At 34.7% G+C, this 25468-nt stretch overlaps 1 protein-coding gene across 1 annotated transcript in view; it reads left to right on the forward strand.

Annotated features, from left to right (window-relative positions):
• CFAP52 (cilia and flagella associated protein 52) overlaps positions 1 to 25468 on the forward strand; it is a 58442-nt gene that overhangs the window by 22035 nt on the left and 10939 nt on the right. The window contains exons 6-9 of the mRNA XM_051995699.1: positions 405 to 521; positions 12047 to 12147; positions 17990 to 18160; positions 24227 to 24375. Coding sequence (XP_051851659.1) covers positions 405 to 521; positions 12047 to 12147; positions 17990 to 18160; positions 24227 to 24375 — 538 coding nt within the window. The remainder of the gene's footprint in view (positions 1 to 404; positions 522 to 12046; positions 12148 to 17989; positions 18161 to 24226; positions 24376 to 25468) is intronic.

Genomic DNA, 25468 nt, shown 5'->3' on the forward strand with positions numbered 1-25468 from the left:
TATGATCTCCATTTTATAGATGAAGAAACTGAACCAATAGAGATTAAGCGTCAGATAGATAGTGTCTAAGACTAGATTTGAATTCAAATTTTCCTGACTTTCAGGTACAGCATTCTATCTACTGTGCCATCAATTTTCCCCCAATCATGGCAGACTTCTCAGTATCCTGATTTTCAAATATTCAAAACTACTCTGCACTACTTCCTATTTCTCTTTTGAGTCTGTAAGGGAGTCTGGAAAGATATTTTCTTTCTTATCATAATCTTTTCATAATCATAATCTTCTGTATGTCACTGATTTTTTTTTAAAAGCCATCTTTAGACTTAGCTAGGTTTAAGGACATAATTTACCATATAAGTCAGGACAAATGAGATTTTATCATTATCTCTCCATCTTCCCATCAGATGGCAGAAGATGATAGTTATTTCTATGTTGGAACAACAACCGGAGATATCCTTAAATTGAACCCCAGAACAAAACTATTAGCTGACACAGGTCCTGTCAAGGAAAAGTTCAGTCTGGTGAGTAGAACCTGTCTAACTCTGTTTTTCAATTCAACTCATTGAATATTTATTAAATAACAGTGGGGTACTGGGGTAGGTGCTTACAATGGCAAGAACAAAACAATCCCTTCAAAGAGTTTATATTATATTGGAAGGAATTATAAGAGGCATAATAAATACAAGATAAACAAAGTATTATCAGTGGAGGAAGATGGGTGGAGAGAAGCAAGTGGTGAGGTAATATATAGGAGTTGGAACTTGACCTGATTCTGAAAAGGAGCTAAGGATTTTAAGAGAGGAAGGTGTGGAGGAAATATATTTAAGGCTTGGGGAACAGTCTGAGCAAGTCACAAAGGCTGGGAATAGGCTAGTTTTACTTGAACTTAAAGGACATGGGAGTGATATATAATCATCCTGAGAAGGTAGGCTGGAGCAAGATTGAGCAGAGTTTATGTTTTATCCCAAAATCAATACGGAACCATAGGAAGTGATATAGTAGTCAGATCAGTGCTTTAGAAATATCAATTTGGGGGAGACCTGCATGGACTGATGCTAAGTGAGATGAGCAGAACCAGGAGATCATTATACACTTCGACAATGATATTGTATGAGGATGTATTCTGATGGAAGTCGATTTCTATGACAAAGAGACCTAACTGAGTTTCAATGGATAAATGATGGACAGAAATAGCTATACCCAAAGAAGGAACACTGGGAAACGAATGTGAACTATTTGCATTTTTGATTTTCTTCCTGAGTTATTTTTACCTTCTGAATCCAATTCTCCCTGTGCAACAGGAGAACTGTTCGGTTCTGCAAATATGTATTGTATCTAGGATATACTGCAACATATTTAACATATATAGGACTGCTTGCCATCTTGGGAGGGGGGTGGAGGGAGGGAGGAGAAAAAAACGAAACATAAGCGAGTGCAAGGGATAATGTTGTAAAAAATTACCCTGGCATGGATTCTGTCAATACAAAGTTATTATTAAATAAAATAAAATTTAAATTAAAAAAAAAAACTGAACAACAAAGATAAATCAACATAATAAAAATGATTAATGCCAAAAAAAAAAAAAAGAAATATCAATTTGACAACTGTGTTGAGAATGGATTGGAGAAGGAAGGACACAGAGAATGATGGTACCCTCAGCAGAAAAAAAAAGTTAGGAAGAGGGATGGATTTAGAGAAAAAATTAATGAGTTTTGTTTCAGATTGTTGAGTTTGAGATACTTCTGGAATATCTAGATAGAGGTTTCTAGTTATGATCCTGGAACTCTGGGGTGAGAGAAGAACTGGATTTGTAGATTTGGGAAGCCATTTTCTACATAAAGATGATAGTTGAATTCAAAGGGTGTCAACAGGAGAGGGAGAAAAATTTGGAACACAAGGTTTTTGCAAAGGTGAATGCTTCAAACTATCTGTGTATGTATTTGGAAAAATAAAATACTATTTTAAAAAAAGAGTTTACTGTGTGCCAGACACTATGCTAAATGCTCAAGGATACAAAGGTAATAAAGTCCCTGCCCTTAAAGATCTTTTGAAAGAATCAACATGTAAACAACTATGTACAAACAAGTATAAATTGAAGATAATTTCAGAGGTTCCAGGATAGAAACCTGAGATATATTCATACATGGGAGAGGACATGGATGGTTTTCTAGCAGAAGAGACTGAAAACGGACAACTAGAGAGGAAGCAATCCAGGGGAGAGGAGTTTATGAAAACCCAGTGAGAAGAAAGTATTGTGGGGAGAAGGGACTGTTCAAAATTCTATAGTGTCAAATACTGAAGAGAAATTTTTAAATGAAGTTTGAGAAAAGGACAATTGGACTTTAACAAAAGAGAGATCATTTGGAGACTGTGGAATTTCATTCAAATAAGATTGAAAGCCAGGATTACAAGAAATTGAAAAGTCAGATGGAAGGGGGTAGCTAGGTGGTGCAATGGTTAAAGCACCAGCCCTGAAGTCAGGAGGAACCTGAGTTCAAATCTGACCTCAAACACTTAACACTTCCAAGTGTGTGATCCTGGGCAAGTCAATTAACCCCAATTGCCTCAGCAAAAAAAAAAAAAAAAAAAAAAAAATCATTGGGAAGAAAGATAGCATAGTCAAAAAGTAGCTCTTCCTAGTAGTTTTGAAAACATTTCCCCTTCTAGTTGCTGTCTTTAATAAGAACATAAATAAAAGATTATGATGTCCATTATATATATCAACAACGATACTGTGAGGATGCATTCTGATGGAAGTGGATTTCTTCAACAAAGAGATCTAACTCAGTTTCAATTGATCAATAATGGACAGAAGCAGCTACACCCAAAGAAAGAACACTGGGAAATGAATGTAAACTGTTTGCATTTTTGTTTTTCTTCCCAGGTTATTTTTACCTTCTGAATCTAATTCTTGCTGTGCAACAAGAGAACCGTTCGGTTCTGCACACATATATTGTATCTAGGATATACTGTGACATATTTAATATTTATAGGACTGTTTGCCATCTGGGGGAGGGGATAGAGGGGTGGAGGGAAAAAGAACAGAAGTGAGTGCAAGGGATAATGTTGTAAAAAATTATCCAGGCATGGGTTCTGTCAATAAAAAGTTATAATTATGGGAAAAAAAAAAAAGATTATGATGTCAATTCTGGAAAGGACCTGAAAGTTCATTTAGTCCATCTCCCTAATTTTCTAAGTTCATTTGCAGAAGTTAATTTATACTGGAAAATATGTTTTACTAAATCTGCTCCTCTTTATTGCTGGTCTTTTGTGCTTTATGCTATTCATTTCTTAGGAGAGAGCATTCTGAGACTCAGAGAGAGACATTTGAAAATGTCTTTACTGAAGGCCCCAGAATAAATTGCTGAAGAGCTTGACTGTGTGGTCACATTGACAATCTTCATGATAGAGTCTAGTGCTTTAGAATCATGGTATTTTCTTTGTTCTACAGAGAGTATAAATAGTTTTTAATCATGTCTCTCATAAGACTTTTTTGAGTGGCATCAGATGAATTTATAAAAGGGCACAAATCATTAATCAAAAAACAAGACCTTGAAAGTAAGATATGAACTAAATTATTCATTGTTTTAACAGATTTAAACAAAAGAGAAGATTTTTTTTTATTAAACTCATATTTTGAAAGATTTGAAGAACGGCAATTACAATTTTAAAGAATTTTGAAGGATTTATAAATTTGAAGGACTTAAAGGATGTTTTCCTACAACAATGAGGAAGTAGATAAATGTTGAGAGATATTTCTCCAAAGTTGCTCTTTCCTAAAGAGAAATTATGCGCTTTTCATCTTGTGTGGGACTCCTAGAAATTAAAGGGAAACATTTTGATAGTTTGTGTCTTTCTTAAGTTTTCGGTATTCCCAATTTTTTATCACAATTTAATATCACTTAAGTCAAAGGACATTCATTGATGTCCTTATTGTTTGTCCTTCATTCTCAGAGAGGACCATCAAATCGGGAAAGTGATTGATTCCATGGATGTTGTGGGAGACCTTGGCCTTTTAAAGCTAAGGTCTTCAACAGATCTCAATTTGACTAAGGTCACACCCATCCTGTTCACACTGTATTCTAACAAAAGCTCAAATGGTTCATCATGACACAGAGATAACTCATTGTTTTTGTAGATTATGACTCTAGAGAACAAATTCTAGTAAGCTCTGATGAAGCAAAAAGGTTTTAAGTATGGTTCCAATGTTTTGTCTTGGAGGAGGAGCCTACGTAAGTTTGGAGAGTCTCATTAATAAATTGGTTGCAGGGTTATGAATTTTTTGGCCATAGTAACTCTGATCTGTTTTGATTGAGAGAGTACTTAAAAAAAAAAAAAATAGTGTTAACAGACCTTGAAGTACTGAATCCTAGCAACAGGGATGTGACTACATGTTATGGGCCAAAACTTGAAACAAGGTGATAACTCAATGGAATTGATAGATGCAATGCTGTGTGTTTGGGTTTGCACCTTTGAGAGTTCACACATTAGCTCACACACATTAGTTCACAAGTTTGGAAGATTCACAAGTATTCACAAGTATGGGAGATACACAAGAATTCATACCTCCCATAATCCCACTCTTGGAGGAGGAGTCAACCTTTGAGAGAGCATAAATAGAGCTTCAGTCAGCCAGTCAGTTCAGAAGACTGGAAAGCTAACCAGGTCCAAGGAAAGAGACTTGGAAGGAGATTTTATCTCCTGGCTGGATTTGGATTTTATCAGCTGGCTGCATTTGAAGTGATTATTACTTGGAACGGAAACTAAGGCTGCCTCCAGAAAACCTCCCCAAGAAACCTGCTCCCAGAGAACCATCATATAAAAAAGAAGAGAACACCACAACTACAGAAGAAATTTTACATTTCTGGACCTAAGGATGTATGGTCACATATTCATTCCTTCCCTCTTTTCCCTCCCCCCTTCCCCCCCCTCCCCCCAGCAATGAAAAAATCAATAGTATTCACTTTTAAGGAATTTAACAAAACAACAGTGTCACCACAATACATTTGAATATCATTAACTTGGAAACTTTTGTTGACTATAATGTACAAAGGGAATAGATTATTTGGGGGATTAAAAGAAAAATCATATAAACCAAACAATCTATACATACTGTATTATTTTAAACAATAAGTGCTTCTTCAGAAAGAAGTTGAAAAATATAGAATGTTCTATAGATTCCTTGGCATGTGAACTATAAGGATCCTTGGGCTAAAAGAATTGAAAAACAGATGATAATTGTGGCAGTTGAGAAAATAAATGCTGCTTAAATTATTTAAACAAATTTAGATTATATTATTTTTAAATACTTTATTGGGGGGGGGGGGAGGCAAGGCAATTGGGATTAAGTGACTTGCCTAGACTCACACAGCTACATGTCTGAGGTCAAATTTGAACTCAGGTCCTAATGACTTCAGAGCTCTATCCATTGTATCAATCTAGCTGCCTCAAATATTTTTTCAAAAGATTATATTGGTATTTCACAAGGGAGATGTCTTTAGAAAACCTGCAAAAACTTACATAGAGCTATTAACAAACAAACTCTGCTAGCCATGGAAGAGGAGCTCTTGTCCTCAAGTTCGATCCCAGTGAGATTCTTAAGAGGGCTATGAGACTTTAGGATTAATTGAAAAAGATAGTTAAAACTAAAAGGATGAGATTCATCTGGCAAGGAGCAAGCTTTGGAGATGGGAGTGTAGGGTGAGGAAACTGAAAAGGTATAGAGATTGGGACAGATTCGGGGCAACTAGAATAAGGGAAAAACAATAAATTATGGGAAAGTTAATATAGCCTCACTCATAAATACATATGAATTGCATCAAAGATATCGTCATTTAAAAGTTAAAATGTTGCTATGTTAGCAACATTGCTAGGTGATCAGATTTGGATTCTTAGGATTCTTTGGGTAATTTTAGGGTTATAAAAGTAGTTTTACTGTTTTAATTTAAACTTTTTAGTTTTGAGATCTTTCAGGCCCAATTTGTCTCTGTTTTTTAAAAGGCTTCCTCAGGAAGGATCCTTAGAAATGGAGGTGTTTTGTCCCATTTTGCCACAACCCTAACCCTGATTGTATAGCGCCCCAACCTTCTCTAGATATCTTTAGAGATGGAGAGATGACAAAATGCTCCCTGATTAAGGGGACTTTTTGTCAGAGAATGCAGGAATTCATTTTAGGTGTCCCTGAGATAGAATTCTGCCTGAGCATAGAGCCCCAACAATCCAAATTTTCCTGGGAATTTGTATCATCCTAGCTATAGAATAGACAACAATAAAAGGCTTTCCCCATCCAGATTCTCTGGGATTCCGGGTCACCAAAATGATGAGATGCAAATGATGAAGTACCCTCTTCAGAATTGGGGTGGGAAATCCCCACTGATTGGAGGTGCAGGTCCAATGCAATAGAATTTGCAAACCTGAAATCTGTGTGGCAAAAGGGATTTATTGGAACAATATCTTCACCAGTGGGCAAAAGTCCTGGCAGGGCTGTTTCAGACTTCTGCAAAGATAGTTTGACCAACCTTTGATTATATGGGTAAATCTTGGCCTGGGGGCTGGGGAGCAGTTTGAACTGACAATCAGACTGAGATCTCCAATTGAATAAGCTACTGGGAGTGGTTCTAGACTAATCTTCAACTCAATAGCAATACAACCATGTCCCTGGCCAAGATTTCCAACTGAATGAGACCACTTAACTTGATTCCCTGAGGGGGGGGTCTCTCCTAGAGGAGAGTTTAGACAGTTTCAGGGTTCACCCCTATCATTTTCCCCCCAAAAGTCAAAGGGGACACAGTTTGTATCAGTTTATTATGGGACACTCTAATAGACTGAATCCCATTCAATATGATTTTGTACAAGAGGGAAATATTTAATGAATATTTGCAACCATGGAATAGTGGGAAGTATATTAGATTTGGAGTCAGAGGATTTGGATCTGAATCATGATTATGCTACATTCAATAAAATGAATGTAAATTCCTGGAGGAATATAATGTAAGCTCCTTGAAGGGTTTTTGTTTGTTTTGTTGTTTTGAGGAGGAATCTAGATCAATGATTGTATCAATGAAGGGGACTCTTAAAGTGGAAAATCTTTCTACTGATGCAAATCACCAACTTACACTTGACCCCATACCCTTTGACTTCAAATCCACAGATCTTTTCATTGCTTCCTATTCCCTCTCTGTTTCTACTTAGCTCTCTAGGCACCAAAGTATAATTATATATCTGTGTGTGGAATATAAATGTATTTATGTCTGTGTATAGATATACACATGTACTTTTCCCCTCCATTTGAATAAATCTATGATTTCATTGATGTACCACACACCATGTATGGAAATTCAATTCTCCAGTACTAACCTGAAAGCCTTCCATAACTTACAGGAACAGAGAGCTATCTGGGACATCAAGAAGTTATTTGTCCAAGGTCACAGAGCAAATATGTATTGGAAGGCAGATTTGAATCCATGTTTTTCTAATTCTAATCATTTTGCCATGCAGCCTTCACCTTGTGCATAACAGGTACTTAACAAATGTTTGTTAAATTGAATCAGTTATTGCCTGTGTGACCTTAAGGAAATAACCACCTTTGGGCCTCATCTATTAAAGTGAGGGCATTAGACTGGATGAGAATAAAGCCCCCTTTGACTCAAATTCCTATTATAGCAAATGTGTCACCATAGAAACATGTAAATCTACTTTAAATTACTCCTAGTTATTGAAGAATATAATTCTTAACAACACCTCTAAAAATGAAAATACACAAGTATTCCTGCAAAAAATATGGAATCAATAGTACCTACTATATACCAGGTACTTTACAAGTTTTATATTATCTTATTTGATCCCCACAACAACCCTTGAAGGTAGATGTCATTATTATCCCCATTTTGTAGTTGAGGAATCTTGAATTTAAATGACATTCAAAGTTATATAGATATTTAAATGTCTGAGGCTATATTTAAGCTCAAAACTTCCTATCTCCAGACTCATCACTTTTTATCTACTACATCACTTAGACACTTCTTAAATCCTTAGATAATTACTATGCTAGATCCTTATTGAGTATATCTTGGCAGGATTCTCCCAGTTCCTGAGAGACAAAATAGGGAGCTGCTGATTGTAGCTACATGCCACAAGAAGAAGACTAAAATTGCTTCCTCTAATATGACCATAAGAGAAAAGTGTCAAAGGGGAGAATGGAAATCTTGAATATCTTTTTTTCCTATCTACTACCATCCTATTTATGACTTAGCTAAAGCCTTTTCTGCTTTCCCTGAGGATTTAGAAGCAAAATCAATACTATCTGCATTCTAAAGTCTGCGGTACAAATGACAGGAAGGAGATTTGGAAGGAACACATCAGTTTTAAAATAAAGAAATTTAACCCCAAATTTAACAACAACCAAAAAAACCCAGTTTCTTCAATCATATGTGCCTTCTTTCTTTCTGAGATCTATTGTCATACTAGGAGCAGAACGGCATAAGAGAATACATTTTATATATGTGTCTGTGTAGCTAAATGTGCAGATGTTAACTGCTAGTGACAGAGTTGCCAAGGCTAAAAATAGATAGATGTTTAATAGTTTCTTTCTGTAACTGTTGAACAGAATACTTTCAGAATATTATGTCTATGGAGCAACTAGGTGAAGCATTGGGCTTGAAATCATGAAGACTCATCTTCCCAAGTTCAAATCTGGTCTGAGATACTTAATAGTTGTATGACCCTTAGAAAGGCACTTAACCCTGTCAGCCTCAATTCCTCATCTATAAAATGAGCTTAAGAAGGAGACGACAAACCAATCTCTGCCAAGAAAACTCCCAAACAGGGACACAGAATCAAACACAACTGAATCACAAACATTATTATGCCTATGTTGATAGCTAATTTTTTACTGTCCCTCAGTGTTAGAGTTCAAATGTTGGAGTTTGTTCTTCTCAGAGCACAGCCGGTTTAGAGGCTTAGAGCCCTTCGGATATCTCCAAATCCAAAGGTTCTGTCCTTCAGCCTCTGCCTCTGCTTTCTTCTGCCTCCAACAGAGATGGAAGATCTCTCTTATCTCCTTCTTTTTTTTTTTTTTTTAATAGATTGGAGATTTATTATTTATGTTATGCATACACATGTGAATAAGCTTTTTATATACTGAGTGGTTGTTGACTGTTACCATCATCATTACTATTATTACATTATTACTATTGGTGGTGTAACAATATTACAGACATACTAAATATATTATAATTGTGATTGTTGGTATAGCCTTTTAACTATGTTGGCCAGTACGCCTTTATTTCAGGAGGCCCAGGAATCCCATTCTAAATACCATCAGGCTGCTCGAGCTTTGCGTTTACAGTTTGGGATTACAAGAGAAGAAGCTAGGAGCATAGTGAAAAGCTGTACAGCTTGCCTTCCCTTCCACGCTCCTACACTGCCTCCAGGGAAGAACCCTCGTGGTTTGAGACCCAATGAAATCTGGCAAATGGATGTGACTCATTATAAATCTTTTGGTCGTCTGTCTTTTATCCACGTTGTGGTAGACACCTTTTCAGGATTCACTTTTGCCATACCAGCAGCAAAAGAGACAGCCCGAGTGGTCACTGAATTCCTCATTCAAGCATTCGCAATTATGGGTGTGCCACAAGAAATAAAAACAGATAATGGACCGGCATATACCTCCAAACATTTTGAACACTTTTGTGCACAGTATAAGATTTTACACACTACTGGCATACCCTTCAATCCTCAAGGTCAAGCAATAGTAGAAAGAAGAAACAGAGACATTAAGACACTCCTCCAAAAACAAAAGAAAGGGGGAGCCACGGGTAACCCTAGAGAACTTCTAAATTTAGTTCTCTATACCATTAATTTTTTAATCTTTGATAAAGATGCACTGGCTCCAGCAGACAGGTTTTATAACCCACCAGAAGAGCAGTGTCCAGTGCGAGCAGCTCCACTATCCTTAGATAATCGCCAGGTGATGTGGAGAGACCCAGAAAGTGGTGAATGGAAGGGACCAGATAGGCTAACTGCTTGGGGGAGAGGATTTGCTTGCATCTCTACAGGTGGAGAAGGAATCAGATGGGTGCCTACGAGCCGCATTCGCCTTGTCCATCGTAGAAAGATGGAGCAGACCCTTGAAACAAAGGAGAAGACCCAAGAAATATCGGGTGGTTCTGTTGCTGATTGTGCTCACAAGAATTATTAGATTCCTGGCACATGAACTAATGGACAATGGAATCCTATTGGACTGTTTCTAGGACTTATGGACATGTGTAAATTTTCAGATTGATTCTTGTTATTTGTTACATTACTACTAGCCTGTGTTATATTGCTATGTGCTCATGTAAATTATGTATAATGCCTCCCATATTGATGGATTTATGTATACCATGTATATCTGTTACAAAGTTCTGGCCCATATTGATGGATTTATGTGTACCCCCTCAGAAACCCCCTATGTTTTAAAACAAAAGAAAGGGGGAGATGTTGGAATCCTTACTAACTGCTAAGTAATTAGAGTTGATCTAATCTTACAAGAAGTTGTTTTGGCCAGAACCTGAAACAAGGTACTAAGTAGAACTAATCAAGACAAGGCTTGTGTTCCCACCTTTACTCAAGGGAATCCACACCTTAAAGCTCTTTGGGCCAGAGAGCACTATGGGAGAAAACCCATAATCCCATTCTCTCAGAAGGTTCACATATAAGGCGAGACAGCCATTCCAGAATACATTTTTTCCTCTTGGCTGGCTGATCGCGCTAGACTCGAGAGGAACGACTCTGTTGCAGAGAACACTTTTGACGGACTTCAGTGGAGCTACGCCAGAAGCCCTCTCTCCGCGGCAAGTTGGTGTCTGGGCTCCCCAGAAGGAGATAAGAGAGATCTTCCATCTCTGTTGGAGGCAGAAGAAAGCAGAGGCAGAGGCTGAAGGACAGAACCTTTGGATTTGGAGATATCCGAAGGGCTCTAAGCCTCTAAACCGGCTGTGCTCTGAGAAGAACAAACTCCAACATTTGAACTCTAACACCTCAGTGCATTGTTTTTAATGATACTTTCTTTTTTTGTATTTTATTTTTTACAAATACATACAAAGATAGTTTTCAGCATTCACCTTTGCAAAACCTTGTGTTCCAAATTTTTCTCCCTCTTCTATCCCTTCTTCCTCCCCAAGACAGCAAGCAATATGATATAGATTAAATATGTGAAGTTCTTCTAAAGATTTTCCATATTAAACATGCTGAGCAAAAAAGAAAAGATCAAAAGTGGGGGGAAGCAAACAACAACCAAAAAAGGTGAAAATACTATATTGTTATCCACATTCAGTCCCACAGTCCTCTCTCTGAAAGCAGATAGCTCTCTCCATCACAAGTCTCTTGTAATTGTCTTGAATCACTGCACTATTGAAAAGAGCCAAGTCCATCATAGTTGATCATCACATCATCTTGTTACTGTGTACAATGTTCTCTTGGGTCTACTCACTTCACTTAGTATCAATTCATGTAAATCCTTCTAGGCTTTTCTAAAATCAGCTTGCTGATTTCTTATAGGATATATTACATTATGTTCATATACTATATTTAATACATGTTCTTGAATATGGAATTGAATCAAATTACCTGTTATCAACAGGTTAACAGTCCCCTGTTAGGGGGCAGGTCAATTCTCCAAGAGTCTCCACAGCTGTGAATCATAACATCTGAAGGAGTTGCAGGGCAGCCTTTGCTGACACAGGTGTTGCAGACTGGGAATGAGATAAATTGGAGGCAGAGGGAAGAAGAGAGAGGTCAGACAACACAATGGTCTCTCAGAGAGGTCAGAGGACAGCAACTATCTCTCAATCTCCTTATATCATCTGCTGACATGAGGAGATCCATTCTGCAGGTCTGGGTTGGATTTCCAGCAACCACTGTCAGGTGGCTCCCTATAGCACATATATGGTACCTGAACGTGTGGTATAAGAAGTACAGTCCTCCATGTTAGTAAGGGGACTCATTTCTGCAACTGATTCTTGACAATGAAACTGTTCACACAATGATAATGGTATTTTTATCTTAGGGAGTCACCACTATCACGTGTCTGAAGATGGGAAATGTGTTAATAGGCTCTGGAGCAGGGGTGTTGGCTCTTTGTAAAAGCCCATGCTACAAACCAATCAAGTGAGTTTTGTTGCCTAAGTTCTCCTAAATTCGATTGGTAAAGTATGTGGGGCAGATAGACTAAAATCTGCTCCAGAGTAATATTGATCTGCTCTTATAAAGCTTTTGTTTTAATAAAGTAAATTAACCAATTATTAGGATAAAAGAATATATTAATCTTTTTGTTAAGCATCAGTAACTTTCCCTTTTCCCCAAATGATAGTTCCCCTTGAGTTCAGGTACATTGGTTCCTTTATGGGAGTAGGTATCCTTGGGATTTGGTAACATCTTGCACTCATGACTTTAGGGTGGGTCTAAGAAAAGATTCAGTGCTGGAGCAGGTTGAACCCAAAGGAATTCTTTATATCCCCACCGAGTTTTGGAGGGTTGATATTTATATCATGTTCAGAATCTTCCTTAAAAGGGAATAATAGGGTTCTTTCTAGAAATAGTTCTAAATAGACAATATAGATCTGTTTGCATAATCTATACCTATATATCTGATAATGGACAGATATTTTTTCCTCTACTATAAAAATGCATAAAAGACAAAAGATTCAGAAGTGAGCATTAACAAACAAAGACAAATTTTTTAGGACTGTTGTACAGATATTTCATATTCACTTTGGACCTGTATTGTCTGAGTAATTCACAGAGCTTCTGGCTAGTGAAGCCATTTTTTAGTCCTTTCAGTCCAGTCTAAAAGTTTTTGCAGAAATCATTTCCTGCTAGTTGACCAGTACATGACTTCCTGAACTCATGAGGTAAGTTACTGAAGATAATTTCTATCTACCTTTCAGAATTGTTGTGAGGTCACCTGTGTTTGGGGGTGGAGGACACAAAGCAAAAGAGGCAGCCGAGGATTTGAAGTTCAGTTTCAGGCTGATCCTAGTGAGAAAATTTTTTTCAATATCTTGTGTACAAAGCAGTCAGTTTCCCTCTTTTTTCTAGTCCTACTTCCCACATCGAAAGAGAGATTGCCTTGATTGACAAAGAGACTTTGAAAGAAGCTTTCTCCTTATGAGCCACAAGAGTGGATGGCTCTTACCAGCTTAGTTGCTTGTTATCTTTGACAAAGCCCTACTTATGGGAATATACACAGATCATTCAGGAGCTGCTGGTCATGCATGTCTTTTAGGGGGCCTGATCACATGCTCAGCCTTATCCTACATTTACATCGATTTTGTATGTATTTTATATATTCCTTTATATGTGCTTTTTAAACTTTCTAGCTGAAGGTAGGTTCTTGAAGAATATTTTTATTTTTTTTTTTGGTTGCTGGTACTGATGCTTATCTAACAATCTCAAAAGTTTATTAGAAGAATTAAATGAGAAAAGATTAAATATTAAAATTCATTCATTTAAATTTATATATTTGAGATTTCATGATAAGAATCAAAATAATTCATAAATATTGAGGTGAAATTTACTTTAGCACATCATTTCCCTCTTATTGACAATACAGAGTAAATTGCAATAAAAGGCTTTCTTATCAAACATACAGGAAAATCTAACATGATTGGTAATAAAACTGATAAGGGAAGAGTTGTTTGTACTCTCTTAATTTTTTTGTAATAAATTTTTAGAAATTAATCTTACTTTTAAAAATTCTGAAATTAAATAGTAAAAAAGAGCATTTTCACATATATAGCAGAAAACAAAAGAGGACTATGCATATCTATTTCATATTGGTTCCTTTAAAAAATATACAATATGTTCCACATGTTATTTTTGAAACTGTCCTGTTTGTGTTTTTTTTTTTCCTGAATTTCCTTCTGACTTTTTCTGTACATCTAAAAAAAAGTGTTTCAAAGACTTTTTTTGATAATCATTATTGCTAACTTCTCCTCCCAAAATATATTAAAAATTAATTGGAAATTTAAAAAACAATCTTAATAATGAATGGGTTAAAGGACAAATCATAAAAACAATAATTTCATTTAAAAATGACAATGAGACAACATATCAAAATCTATGGGATACTGAAAAAGAAGCAATCAGAAAAAAATTTACATTTTTAAATGCTTATATTAATGAAATAGAGAAGACCAGTGAATTGGAGATGCAAAAAAAAAAAAAAAAAAAAAAACTTGAAAAAAGAACAAATTAGAAATTCCCCAATAAAAAGCACCAAATTGGACATTCTAAAAATTAATGGTGAGATTAATAAAATTTGAGAGTAGGAAAACCATTGAATTACTAAATAAAACTGGGAGTTGATTTTATGAAAACATCAATAAAATAGATAAATCTATTGGTTAATATGATTTTTAAACAAGAGAGAAAAAACTAATTCACAAGTATTTAAGATGAAAAGAGTTAATATACCACTAATAAAGATGAAATAAAAGCAATTATAAAGAAATATTTTGCCCACCTACATACCAACAAATTTAACAATTTAAGTGAAATAGAAGAATACTGAGAAAAATATAAATTGTTTAGATTAACCAAAGAGGAAATAGAATAGCTTAATAAACTTATTTAGAAAAATAAATTGAACAGGTCATAAATGTACTTCCTAATGAAAAAAGCATCAGGAACAGATGGATTTACAAATGAGTTCCACCAAACACATAAAAATCAATTCCAATATTAATTAAATTATTTGCAATATAAGAAAAAGAAGGAATCCTACTAAACTCCTTTTATGAAACAAATATAGTATTGATATTTGATCCAGGAAGAACAAATACACAGAAAAAAAAATATACTAGGGAGGAGGCTATATAAAACAATATATCACAAAGATTATAACTGTGACCAAGTAGAATTTATATCAGGAAAGCAGAGATTGTATAGCAGAAAGAAAACTATTAACATAATTGAGGAAATAAGTAATAACAAAATTAACAAAAAGCATGACTCTATTATTAGATGATGAAAAGTTTTTGATAAAATACATTTATTTCTATTAAAGACACTTGAAAGCCTAGTTGGAAATGGGTTTTTCCTTAAAATGATAAGAAGTACCTACCTAAAACCATCAGCAAACATTATTTGTAATGGAACTAAGCTAGAAGCCTTTCCGATAAGATTAGGAGTGAAACAAGATGTTCATTGTCACCAGTATTATCCAATATTGTATTAGAAATGCTAGCAATAACCATAAGAGAAGAAAAAGAAATTAAAAGAATCACAATGGGCAATGAAATGATAAAACCCCCCATTATGTCATCCCAAAATTAGTTGCAGCAATTAATAATTTTAGCAAAGTATCAGGATTTAAACAAATCTATAAAAATCATTAGCATTCCTACATATCACCAACAAAACCCTGAAAATAAGACATATTAAGAGATACTCCATTTAAAATTATTGTAGACAATATAAAATGCCTGCCAAAATAAGCTACAGGAAGTACATGAATATAATTATAAAACCCTTTTTATACAAATAAACCCAATTTAAATGGAGAACTATAAGTGAGTGGGCAGAGTCAATATAATAAAAATTATAATTTTAACCCAAACCAATCTATTCAATGCCATCCTATTTAAATTACCAAAAAACAATTTTACTGAATAAGAAAAAATAACCAAATTTATATGGAAAAACAAAAGGTCAAGAATTTCAAAGGAACCAATGAAAAATATAAAGGAAAGTGGTTTAGTAATACTAAATCTCAAACCATATTATAAAGCAGAAATATATAAAGATAGAATTGTTAAAGCTACCAGGTATTGTTATGCCACAGTGCTCTTTTATTGTCCTGACTCAGTTTCCCTAATTGTTCTGCCTCAGTTTATAATTGTTCTGCTCAGTCCTGTGAAACCACCCCTCCCTCTTAATCAGAATATTTGATAAGGATAAAAAATCTTATATTTTAGAATATCAGAATGCCTCTCCCCATCCCAAGCTATTAGAATATCAGATATCATCTTCTCAAGATGCCTCCCCCCATCTCTGGAGTGCCTCCCCCCATTATGTCATCCCACCTCCCCACCCTGTCAGAGTCCCATTCCTGTTCTCAGCATCCTGACTCCACCCCTGCCTGGATCTATCCCCTGAGTCTGCCACGTGTATATATATCATTGAGAACTCATATTGTTTGCTGGATTCTTGGAGATGATAGTTTTATTCAGCCCTAGGACCAAACTATGGATCCATTTGGTCCCAGTAAATCTCTCCCTTTTAAATAAATTATTAAATATTCTCTAATCTCTATCTTGCCTCAGTTTCTCCAGCATTACAGTATTGGCTGAGAAATAGAAAGATAAATCAGTCGAATAGAATAGACATACAAGATACAGTAGCAAATGATTATAGTAACCTTGTATTTGACAAATGCAAAGATTTTAGCTTTGGAGATAAGAATTTGATAAGTATATGTATGTACAGATATATAGATATACATACATATATACACATACATATGTATTTGTATCTAAGTGTAGCTTTCTCTAGAGTGGGGAAGGGGAAGAAGGAAAAAAGTGCACATCAGAGGACAAAAGAAAACACGATTTGTAGTGTTTATTACATAACTTTTCAAAATAAAAGCAAATAATGTAAAATGGAAATTCATGGTTTTATTCTCTATATGTTGGGCTGTGAACATGGAAATGTTCTTTTGCTTTATATTTAAGTTCAAAATGAATAAATTTATTAAAAAGAGAGACAGAGTAGGAGTTGTTCTGTTGTTCTGGGCTGTCCAAGTTTGAGCATACAATGGACCACAGTGCTGCTCCTAATGACTTTCAAGATACCATCTGTGTGATGTTCTTACCACCATAGGCCTTTCTTTAGGCATCTCTCTGAAACAATTCTCTACAAACTATATTTGACTCTGGTGAATCTCTTTTTTACATACATTTATGTAGCATATCTAATAAATACCTATCTGCCTTGTTTATCTGAAGTGGCAATAGTGTGGTGGCAGTCTGCTTCTCTAATAGGGATTGTTGACTTTCTGTGTAATCTTGTTGGTTGGAAAAAGTCTCTTCCTGAGATTTCTCAATAATTTTTTATATAAAGCTTTTTATTTTCAAAACACATGCACAGATAGTATTCAATATTTATCCTTGCAAAACCTTGTGTTCTAATTTTTCCCCCCTTCCATCCCCCCTTCCCTAGACAGCCAATAAATCCAATTCAATAGATTTCTTGAACTTTGGTCTGGTTGAATTTTTGGTTTGGGAGGAATAGTAGGTAGGTATTAGCTAGACAAGGGAGCCTGCCTCTATTTTGAGAGCTGTTTTAATATTGCTTTCATTATATGTCTACTGTTTAAGAATGTCTGTAAGTTCCTTAACTGGGAATTAGGTACCCAGAACATTGTCCAATTCATCTTACTCTTTCTTATCCTGTTATTCTCCCATTCTTGCCCAATACATAATTTTCTTCTAGGTAGGAGGCAGCTAGGCTGGCTAGCACTGGGCCAGGAGTCAGAAAGATGTGAGCTCAAATATAGCCAGAGAAATTTACTAGCTGTGTGACTCTGGACAAAGCCATGTACCACTATTTCAGTTTCCTCATCTGTAAAATGGGGATCATAATAGCACCTACCTCTTGGTGCTAATGTGAGGATCAAATGAGATAATGATTTGTGCTTAACAAAGTGCTTAACAGTTCCTGGAATGTAGTAGATGCTTAATAAGTGCTTATTCTCCTTCCCCATCCCCACCTATCCCTGACCCTCCAAAAAGGCCAGATTTATTTCCTTCCCTTCCCTGACTTTCAAGTTAATAATATTGTCTCTAAATCTCTAATTCTTTGTCTCATAGCCTTCAATGCCATCTTACAGTAAGAACTACAACACATTTTTGTGTTTTTTCTCTGCCAAATACATAACAAATGGTTAGTTTTATACATGCTAAATTGGATCAAATCTATACAACCAACCTATTGCTTTTTTTTTTTTAAGGAAAATTCAGTTAAAAGGTGGAATCACTTCCATTGCACTTCGAGGTCATGGGCACCAGTTCTTTGTTGGAACAGAAGCAGCTCACATTTACTGTCTCAGTTACACTGATTTTAAGGAAGAACTCATTGCCACATGTCACAGTGGAGCTGTCCAAGACATTGTTTTTCCGTTGTAAGTAGGAGGGGGGAGATAATTTATCTCTTAAATTCAATCAGAAGTTGGGAATTATATATATATACATATATATATATATACACACCATTTGTATATAATTTTATTCCCCTGAAAAATTCATATATATATATATATATGTATATATACACACCATTTGGATATAATTTCCCCTGAAAAAAATTCCTTAATGGCTTCTTTCCTGAAATTTTGGCATGTGTGAAATGGCAAGTTGTGGAGATGATGCAGATACAGTATGTGTCTCTGTGGTAAGTAATATAACTATAATATTTCAGAGGTCTTTTGAAACCATGATTCCAAATCCTCCAAATCTTTACCTTATGTGCCACGGATCTTTTACAGCCCCCTAAAGCAAGTTATAGCAGAAAGACCAACAGATTCAGAGTAACAAGACTTATGTTTGAATCCTAGATATTCAATATAGATATTGAATCCTAGTTGTGTGATTTTTAGCAGGTCATTTTCCTTCTGAAACTCAGTATGTTCATTTGTTAAAAGAAAATTATTAGTCACAATATCTGTCATAGAGGAGTTGACAGGATTAAATATGATAATATAATATATAGATTATTTTGTAATTCATAGGATCCTATACAAATATATATACAACCATATCATAATCTTTTCTCCCCCAAGGCAATTGGGGTTAAGTGACTTGCCCAGGGTCACACAGCTAGGAAGTGTTAAGTGTCATTTGAACTCAGGTCCTCCTGATGTCAGGGCTGGTGCTCTATCCATTACACCAACTAGCTGCCCCATCTTATATAATCTTAATAATGAAGTTCAAATAAAGTAAAATTCACCAGAATGAATGTTCATTCCAATCAGAGCTGACAAGAGTGTGAGTTTATACATCCTTTTTGGATTTTTTTTTCTAATGAAGGTACTTTTAGGCAGTTAAGTGATCCTCAGTGTAGCAATAATTTCATGTGTTATGAATAGCTGACTACTTAGAATGTCCCCAGTCATTCTTCATTTATCTTCATTATCTTTCATACATCTATCTCCTGTTATTTTTCTTTGCCTATGAACTTAGGCTATTAAAGTGTATTGCAACCACTACTGTTAATTAATATTTTTGTTGACTTTAAGTTGCTTTTACAAGAAGACTACGTGCTTTGTTTTTATTAAGTTAATAGATGATGAAACTTCTTACATTGTTTCTTTGCTGTACCTAAAATCTTTGTTTAATACTAGAGAAAATGTTGTTGTTAAAAGTTACTCAGTTAAAAAAAGTTACTCAATATAATCAGTCCTCTTGTAAGGATCTGCATTTGTAAGGGTTACATGTTTATTAAATATTATTTATTAATTACTTGTAAGGGCTATATATTTATTAAAAACTCAGGATGATGTTCAGTAGATATTGTCTTTTCCATAATCTTCCAAGGATATAAAAACATGAAAAAAAATAAACAGAAAAGGCAAGAAGAGTCTCTCAATGAGATATATTACAAAGTCTGAATTTTCTTTGATGGTTAAATATTGAGCATTTATAATGTGCTGAGTGTTGAATGGGTAGCAACCCAACTAGACAGGATTGTTTGAAAGTAATCACTTTAAAACAGTTTAATACATGGTAGGATCTACACTGAGTAGAGTTTAATATGTCAGAAAATACAAAGTTTTCAGAATGATACATAAGAACCTAAATCTAAAGCAGTTTATAGGTATGTTTGCAAAGGTGAGATTGTTACATTTCCTCTCCCATCTTGGCTGCCCTCTTCTAGTTGTGTTTGATAGTTTTGCTTCTAAAATATGGTGCCTAGGACCTGACCATGAAAGCCTGAGCATGGTTTGATAAGAATAAATGACAGTGGGAATGTCACCTTTCTTGTTCTATCAATGATGCCCAAGACTAGCTCTTTTTTTTGGTAACTCGTGGATATTAATCTGATAAAACATCAAATACTTTTTCACATAAAATATTATTTTTGACAGCCTGTCTTTACATCTTTAATTGTTTTTTTTCAATCTTAAATAAATGCAGGACTTAGATATCAAATCCTACACTTTTGAAAAAAAAGTTTCTTAAACGTTACCTCATTAGATTTGGCCCATCATTTTCAACTAACAAGGTCTTCAAGTCTAAACTCATTTAGGTTTCTTTTCTAATTTTGTTTTATGGAAATTAGACAAACATAGCTTTTTGCTATTGTTCAGTCATTTCAGTTTTTTCCAATTCTTCATGACCCCATATGCCATTTTCTTGGCAAAGATACTGGAGTAGTTTTCCATTTCCTTCTCCAGCTCATTTTATAGATGAGGAAATTGAAGCAAACAGTGACTTGCCTGGGGTCACAAAGCCAATAAAAGCAGTTGCTGTGCCAAGATACTAATAAAAGTGCCCAAAAGGACACTGGACAACACCACATGATCCTTGGCATGTCACTTGAGATATACCTCCAAATTAATAATCATACATTAATATTTGGAGGGTATAATTGTTAAAATAGTTATAAATTCAGGTAACTTTATTATTATTCAAACTACATTTTACCACCTGTTCACAAGGATAACAAGAGAAGCAATTATATATCTTCATTAATCCACATATACTGTATATTTGGCATTTATATATCAGTCAAATAACCCTATCATAAAGTCTAGCATAACTTATTCTTTTTTCTGCATTTATTTTTAACATTAATTTTAAAAAATGAGTTCCATAATTTCTTACTTTTTCCAAACCTTCCTCCACTCATTGAGAAGCAAGCTAGCAATGTGATGACTATTAAACATGTGAAGTCATGCAAATTTTTTCATATTAGCTATGTTGCAAGCCTCATAATAATAATAATAATAAGCAAGAAAAATAAAGTGAAAAAAAGTATGCTTCAATATGTACTCAGAGTTCATCAGCTCTATCGCTGAAGGCGAATGGCATTTGTTGTTATGAGGTCCTCCTTTGGAATTATCTTGGATCATGATATTAATCAGAATATCTGTTTTTCACAATTGATCATCACTAGAATATTAGCATAACTTATCTTAAATTCATGCTGGCTTACTGTGATCATCACTTCCTTTTCTTGATGCTCAAAGGGTGTTTCATGTAACTTTTATGTAAAGTTTCACATAGAATTTTGCTGGAATGATGGAATTAGCACACTTAGAAGTCTGTAGTTTGTTCGATGAACCTATTACATAAGTCAGAATTCTCACCTCTAAGCTTATGATGCCTCTTTTTTCCCTCAGATTGATAATGGTCAGTAGTTATCTTTTAGTTTTTGTTTTTGTATTCTGAGATATAATTATAAGCCTGTAAACTTCATTTAAATCAATTAGATACTCTTCTACTATTATTACTTTATTTATCTGAACGTCAAAATCTTAATTGTTTTACCTTTTCCATTTGAAGATTTTTCTTCTTGAGAGTGGAAGAAAATTTGGAGTTGGTTGAATAGTTCTGCTTTCTGTCACTATATGAAGCAGTTTTTTTTTTAAGTCACTTGAATCTTTTGTTTTTTCTTTAATTGTCTTTTAAAGGGAATTTCTTTGCATTGGAAGGAAAGAAGAAAGTTATTCATAAATAAAATTTAACTATTAGAGAGTCTCTTGAAATCTTATATTCTTTAAATTTGATTGGGAAAATGTAAGTTTATTTAAATATATAAATATTATATTAAATAAATATAATATAAAATTAAAAAATTTATATAGTAGTGCTATGCAGGTTAGTCTAAGGATTTATCTGTCTTATCCTGTTCTTTAAACCTATGAGAAGTCCATAAGCAGACAATGAGAGCCCTTTATTAGTGGACGGCAGTTAAAGATGGTAGATAGAATGTAGGGTGTATGGTGAGAAAAACCTAAGTTTAAATCTTACTTCAGATACTTATAAGCTGTGGGATCCTGGACAAGTCAATTAACTTTTGTCTCTCTCAGTTTCCTAAAGTGTAAAACTGGAATGGATAATAGAACTTACTTCACAGGGCTGATATGAGCATCAAACAAGATCATATCTGTAAATAACTTGGCACATATTAGGCACTTAGCAAATGCTTATTTATTCCTTCCCCTACCATCAATAGAATTTTATTTTTAAGTTTTTTAAAATAGCTTTTTATTTTTCCAAATACATAAAACGATAGTTTTCAACATTAATTCCTGTGTTCTAAATTTTTCTCTCTCCTTCTCCCTTACTTCCTCCCATAGATAGCAAGCAATCCAATACAGGCTAAATATGTACAATTCTTCCAAACACATTTCTATATTTGTCATGCTGCACAAGAAAGGTCAGACCAAAAAGTGAAAGAAAAAAAATACAAGAAACAAAAAAACAAGCAAAAAACAGCAGCAGCAGCAACAAAAAATGATGAAAATATTATGTTTTGATTCACATTCAGTCTCCATAGTTCTCTCTTTGGATACAAATAGCTTTTTCCATCACAAGTCTATTGGGACTGCTTTGAATCAGCTGTTTGTTGAAAAGAGCCAAGTCCAACACAATTAATCATCATGTAGTATTGTTGTTGCTGTGTACAATGTTCTCTTGGTTCTACTCACTTCACTTCATCTACTCACTTCATCAGTTCATGTAAATCTTACCAGACTTTTCTGAAATTAGCCTGCTTGTCATTTTTTATAAAATGATAATATTCTATTACATTCATATGCTATAACTTATTCAGCCATTCCTCAACTGATGGGCATTCACTCAATTTTTAGTTCTTTTTAGTTTAATGGTTTAGTGCAACTACAATTTTTTTTTTCTTGTCACGGCTATAAACATTTTTGCACATGTGGTTCCTTTTCCCTTTATTATCATCTCTTTGGGACATAGACCCAACAACCATACTGCTAAATAAAAGGGTATGCACAGTTTGATATCCCTTTATAGTTCCAAATTATTCCCCAGAATGGCTGGATCAATTCACAACTTCACCAACAATGCATTAGTATTCCAGTTTTTCCACATCCCCTCTGACATTTATCATTATTTTTTCCTGTCATCTTAGTCAATCTGAGAGGTGTGAAGTGGTATCTCAGTCAATAGAGTTTTAACAAAATTGTATAATTTGCAGGATTTTTCTTTAACATAATTTCATTGAATTTAATATATCGTTTCTCTATTTCATTTCCTCAAACTGAAAGATACTTTGTTTCTTTACTCCAGTGCTCCAGTGGATTTGTTGATTTTATCAAGGAGGATATTCCATTTAGTGAAGACCGTATCTCATCCAAGCTTATCCTGGACCATAATTACTCTTGTCCTTTCATAAGGTTGTCAGAGGGGAAGCACTTTACAAACTCAGAGCCTTCATCTTTCTCTTGATAGTATATACATACCAGTAGAGTACACAGATATTCTTCAATTATCCTTTATTTTCATGACCAACCTACTAATCTTTCTTCTTTTTCAATCATACATTTCTTTCATGATATTATTTTTACCACTTATTTCTAAGTTCATTGTAATGTCTATCATACCTCGTTGTTCCTTGTTTGATGCTTACCTTCAGTTCTTCAGAGACTGGAGTGTTTCGTGATTCACAGTCATATTTCATCTCTGTGGAACAATATTGCTATTAAAAAGATGAAACTTCATTTCAGGGAAAACAGGATATCAAAAGAACTTTACAAATTTCCAAATACAATACAGCCTGCTCCCATTCTGTTAATTTTGGAGCTCAACATATTCTCTATTAATGGTTAAGATATTATGCTTAAGGACAATCTGGTTAAGTTATCCATTTAACTACATATCATAATCTGGACAATAGCCTAATTCATCCACTTGGTTTTTTTTTCCTTGATGATTCTCATAAATCTCTGTGTTTCTGAGCATAGTATATTTTATTTCTGAGTAACTTTCTTATCGAGAGATACAAGATTTCTGCATATTTTGCAGCAGAAATAGTACAGGAATACTACATCTCTTGAGAATAAAAAGCATTTCATACATATCAGAAGTGCCATGTAAACAGTGTCTTTATTATCCTTATTTTATGAAAAGCAGTTCAAAAATTAATGTTTAACTTAGAAAAACTGAATTTAAGACTAATGTGTACATCACATTTTGTGATAATTTTGCTTTTTCAGTGGAACTGCTGATTTGTTTGCCACTTGTTCCAAGGAGGATATCCGAGTGTGGCACACCTCTTCCAGCAGAGAGCTGTTAAGGATCACTGTGCCTAATATGACCTGCAATGCTATTGACTTCATGAGGGATGGCAGAAGCATCATTTCAGGTAATGTTCTTATGTCAGGTTAAGATTCAAACTCACATGATAGGTTTGATTATTTCAGTTTTTATTTTATTTTGGCTTCTTTATAACATGGTTGATCTAGAACAGCTCTTTTTTCTATTATTCTTGCTTGTTTAAACCTCTCTTTTAAGTCCTACACTTGGAAGAAATAACTTAAAACATAAAATAACTGTGAGCATTTTCATCTCAAATGTTTGGATAGATCTTTACTTGAGTGTCCTGTTTGCACCTCAAACTTCACATCTGAAACTGAACTCATGATCTTATCTCCCTCCATACCCTCTCTTCTTAAAAATGTCATTTTTTCTATTCACAGATATTCCCCAGTTGGAATCTCAAAGTTTATTTCCCTTTGCCTCATCCCACATATGTAATTAATTCCCAAATATTGTCAATTCTAAATCCAAAGCATCCTTCACATTTGTTATCTTCTCTCTGCTCATACCATCAGCACCCTAGTTTAGGCACTTATTACCATGTGTCTGGAATATTGAAATAATATTCTAATTGTTTCCCCAGCTTCCAGTGTCTCCATTTTCCAATTCACCCTTTACAGAGCTAAAAGAACTGTAGGCCCCTTTTTAATTTACACTTCCTGTTGTTGTTATTCTATTCCATGCTTCAGATTGGAATGGATGCCGAAAATAAGATCCCTGCTCTGCTTTGTTCCTCTGGATCAGAGATACACAGCTTGCTAGGGAATGCCATTAGTAGGCATAGAGATTTTATTTGTTTTTATCAAGGAATTAAGAGTTCTATTGCTGGGGCAGCTGGGGTGGCACAGTGGATAGAGTACCAGTCCTGAAGTCAGGAGAACCTGAGTTGAAATCTGGCCTCAGACACTTAATACTTCCTAGCTGTGTGACCCTGGGCAGGCCACTTAACCCCAATTGCCTCAGCAAAAAAAAAAAAAAAAAAAAAAAAAAAAAAAAAAAAAAAAAAAAGAGTTTTATTGCTCTGTTTCAATTCTATAATAGCCTTACATTTTGGTAAATTAAGGCTGGGTCCATTTAGCTTCCTGTTGGCAGAGCAACTAAATTTCAAAGGCAGCTTTAGAGAGGAAAAAAAAATCCAT

The sequence above is a fragment of the Antechinus flavipes genome, chromosome 4 (genome assembly GCF_016432865.1).
Source record: "Antechinus flavipes isolate AdamAnt ecotype Samford, QLD, Australia chromosome 4, AdamAnt_v2, whole genome shotgun sequence".
NCBI lineage: Eukaryota > Metazoa > Chordata > Mammalia > Dasyuromorphia > Dasyuridae > Antechinus > Antechinus flavipes.